We start from the raw sequence: 3,677 nt of genomic DNA, 5'->3' as shown, positions 1-3,677 counted from the left end.
GGGGCGATGTTTTTCTCGAGCGAAGGCGCAAAGGGGGCCCCATTCTTTAAAAAAGACAAAAAAGAGGGATTTTTCCTTTTTTTTTTTGGTCGCCTCCTCGGCGTAAAGAGTAGTGTGGGTTTTTTTATAAAACGGTCCAACACGTGGGATCTGGGACCCCCCCGCGCTGATCCAAAAAAGAGAGCCTTATTTTTTTTTTCCCTTTAATTTTGGCCACACACTCAAAGTCGGGGGAAATTTAAAATATTCTGACCTCGGGATAGAATTCCCATATCCATTCGGAGAAAAAAGGGGGGGGGGGGGGGGGGGGGGGGGAGATGCTGGCTGTTCAGGGGCTGTTACAATATAAGACATATAGAACGTTGATATGGAGATGATATGGAGATATATGGAGATATGGACAGTCAAGCTGATTCTAGAGCTGCGGTTGTAACTAACACCTGTGGTATCTTGAAGGCACCTCCGCCAAACGCCGGCTGGGAAGACGAAGACATGCAGCGAAATTAGCAAAGGACACGACATACTTGTACATGCGGACAGAAGAGGAACGGGGTACATGGCAGTCAAAAGCTGAGGAAGAAGGGAAATAGCAACAGGGGGGGAATAGGAGAGATAATCAAACCACCGCCGCTATGGAGTTAAAATGGAGCGTAAAGAGAAACAAGGGGAAAAAAGGGGGGGGCTCCTGTTGGCTGTGATGAGGGATAAAGAAATAAAATAAATGAAATTAAAGCCATGTCGAGATTCTAGTTGACCGGCATCTTCATTCCGGGTTTCTGAAAAGCGCCTTGTACGCCGCCGTGGCCGCTGCGTAGCCATTCACGGGCTTTCCCAAGGTCCAGGATACACTCGCGGTGTCGTTCCCAGGCAACGTCCCAATGCTGCCGGACCACAAAGTCCTCCTCGATACCCCGGAGATACTCGCTGTAGCCCGCCTTGCCCTTGCCCACCAGAAGGTCCTCTTCTGCATCTGCAGAGTCGCCGTTGCTGCCGTCTAGTTTGACCCGGCTGCTGTCTCCCACCGCTCGCATCCAGCCAGGAGCCATGGCCGTTTCCACCAGGTGCTGACGCTCGTTAAAGTGGGCTAGCATAGTGCGGTTGAAGTTGTTCCACTCTCGCATGTAAGCTTGCATCTGCACCATGTAGATATCCCACGGTGTCTGCGGCAGAGACTGCTTCTCCATGGCCGTCCGAGGCATCGGTGGCGCCCCAATCATTGCAGGTGGTGTTGGTGCCTTAGGCGGCTTCGGTAACGACAGATCCCGCGGGTGGATGGGCCGCTGTGACGGCTTCTCGCTGCTCGCCGCCTTGGATTCGAACGGGAGTGACGAGTTTAGGTCCTTCAGGTCAGCGATGCCCTTCGAGTTGCTGGCCGTGAAGGGGTTGACCAAACCAAGCTTTGCCAAATTGAACAGCTCAGGCTTCCCGCCAGGTTTATTGGACGGCATAAACGCTGGACCCATAGAGAACTTGGGCTTGTTGTTAGTAGTATTGTTGCTGGCCTGGGCATTTGCTACGTTGACGGTGGGCAACTCTTCGTCCACGTCCATCTTATCAGCCATATCCATGGACTCGCGTTTAGTGCTTTTCTTCCCAAAAATCTGCTGAGGCGAAAACGTTGCCTCTTCTTCCTCTGCTTCTGAGCTTATCCTGACTGGCTTTGGTTCGTTTGCAGGTTTCTTAGAGTCCGTTTGATTCTTCTGGCCGCCAAAGAACATGTCTTGAGCAGTGGGTATGGTCCAGGTCTTCTCGTTCAAACTGTCAGGCAGCTGCTCAGCCGTGAACGTGGTGGTCTTGAATAGTGGCGGTCGGGCGTCTGGCTTAGTGTCCTTGAAGTCAAAAGGATTGCTGGTGGACTTATGTGGTGACTCGTTGGATTGAGATGTTGTAGGACGAGAACGAGACCGCGACCTGCCACCAAATTTATTCTGTGTTCCTCCCAAAGAGTCACCTTGCGTTGGCGCAAAGAACTGTGCATTGTTAGAAAAGGCAAAGTTCCACTCGGATGACGAAAAACCAGAATTGAAGCTTTCATAGCTTTTGCTCTTTGACTTTGCGTGTCTGGCAAGGCCTTCATTTTGAGCATTTGGATTGCTACTGTCCGGTTGGTCAAAACTGTGAATGGTTGTAGAATAGTTAGCTTCGGCCCTCAACGGAGTGCTGGAAGGAAATTCCCAATATTCAGAAGATATCTTTCGCGGTGTCCGTCCTGCATCGTCAGTGTTGAAGGCGGCGGCACCTCCCACCTCATCTTCATCCTCATTTTCGCCGTCTTCATCCTCCATTTCCTTTGGCATTTGGGGAGTAGTGAACGAGGCAGGGAGGATGTTGGCAGGGTAAGCCCACAGAGGTGGGACATGGGAAGTAGCTGAAACGCCAGGTTTCGGGGAGAACCCCCATTTCTCTGACCAATTTCGAGCTGAGGGCTTGGGGACAGGTGTAGTATTTTTGGGAGTATTTTTGGGAGTAGTCTTGGGTGTGGGTGTGGGTGTAGATGTAGGGATAAAGTCATACATAGTTGCAGCACTTGGCCTCTGTTCCTCCGTTGAGGTCGCTCTGAAAGAGCTCACATTAGGCATAGGTGGGATCGTGCGGCCCATCGAGGACTCGCAGCGGGTTTCTGGTGGAAAGGGGGCGTTGTTGCCGAATGTACTCGGGCCATACCCTTCGTGTTGATCGTCAGCATGCCAGTTCCATTTGTTAGAGCTCGGAGGCGGTTGGCTTGGGGAGCCGTTGATCTCAGTAAAGAGCCATGAGTCAGGCCCCATTGCCCAGCCGAATGGGCTCTCACCAGTTGCTGAATACTTGTTATTATTGTCATGAAAATTGGCTTTCCATGCAGAGCCATTGTGTGCGCGCCTGCTGCGTGGCACTGCCTTGGGCCGGGGATTCAAGATCACTTCGTCGGTATCGTCGGTTTCGCTAGAGGTTGTGGAAGAAGATGAAGAGGCGGAAAAGGTCGACTGTTTATTAGGTTTCAATTTTGGACTGGCACTATGCCGTCTGTTGGAATTTGTAGCAGAGTTAATCGGACTCGGCGGGTTCGTCTGGGGTCGGGAAGCGGTCTCTTCACGGACACTAGAAGAACAGTTAATACCAGCCTTTGGAACGTAAGTCTTTTCTCCGCCAGATTTGGCATATTTGCTGCTAGTTCTGTGGAGGTTAGGTGTTGGCGGGTCAGACAAGTCATCATATGGCTGCGGTTTCTTCGCAGTTGGCGACGGAGCCGTTGAGAAAAAGTAAGACATAGGATCCGAGTCTCGATTCCTTTCACCTCGGAGATTGTAATATGAGGTTGCACACTTTGCCATGGGCTCATCTCCTCCAGCCGTCCTTGGTGCAAATCCGTTCTTTGCTTTCGTTGATTTGGACCTTTCTGGAGTAGGCGTCTCTGCCGCCTTCCGCGCTTCCTCTGCAAAAGCATGGTACGCCGACTGACCCCTTTGGTGTGATGCACGCGGTTTGGAAGTCGGTTTCTCCTGGGCACGTCCAGTTCGGGGGTCAAAGCTAGTCCATCCACCAGGCATCTGAGGCTGGGGTTGTTTATTCTTCATATCCTGGAAGCCCTGGAAGGCCTCAGCCCTGGCGCGGGACTCTTCATAGACCTTATCAAACTTCTGCGCGCCTGCCTTCGCGTAACTTGCGTATCTTTGTGCCCCAGAAGACGGTGGAGGCGG

The 3,677-nt window shown here is 51.9% G+C and overlaps 1 protein-coding gene across 2 annotated transcripts; it reads right to left on the bottom strand.

Annotated features, from left to right (window-relative positions):
- Positions 1-353: 353 nt before the first annotated feature.
- TERG_07431 (uncharacterized protein) lies at positions 354-3,615 on the bottom strand. 2 transcript variants are annotated; one of them, XM_047750389.1, is made up of 2 exons: positions 2,515-3,615; positions 354-2,115 (listed from the first exon to the last, which is right to left on the bottom strand). In XM_047750389.1, the coding sequence occupies exons 1-2, from the start codon at positions 3,552-3,554 to the stop codon at positions 747-749; spliced, it is 2,409 nt and encodes an 802-aa protein (XP_047607236.1). In that variant the 5' UTR covers positions 3,555-3,615; the 3' UTR covers positions 354-746. The 2 variants fall into 2 exon arrangements, with proteins under 2 accessions (XP_047607236.1, XP_003231812.1); XM_003231764.2 differs by having other exon boundaries at positions 354-3,615.
- Between the last annotated feature and the right edge of the window lie 62 nt (positions 3,616-3,677).

Source organism: Trichophyton rubrum (genome assembly GCF_000151425.1).
Source record: "Trichophyton rubrum CBS 118892 genomic scaffold supercont2.10, whole genome shotgun sequence".
In the NCBI taxonomy this organism is placed as follows: domain Eukaryota; kingdom Fungi; phylum Ascomycota; class Eurotiomycetes; order Onygenales; family Arthrodermataceae; genus Trichophyton; species Trichophyton rubrum.
This window is presented reverse-complemented; position numbering and strand designations above follow the sequence as displayed.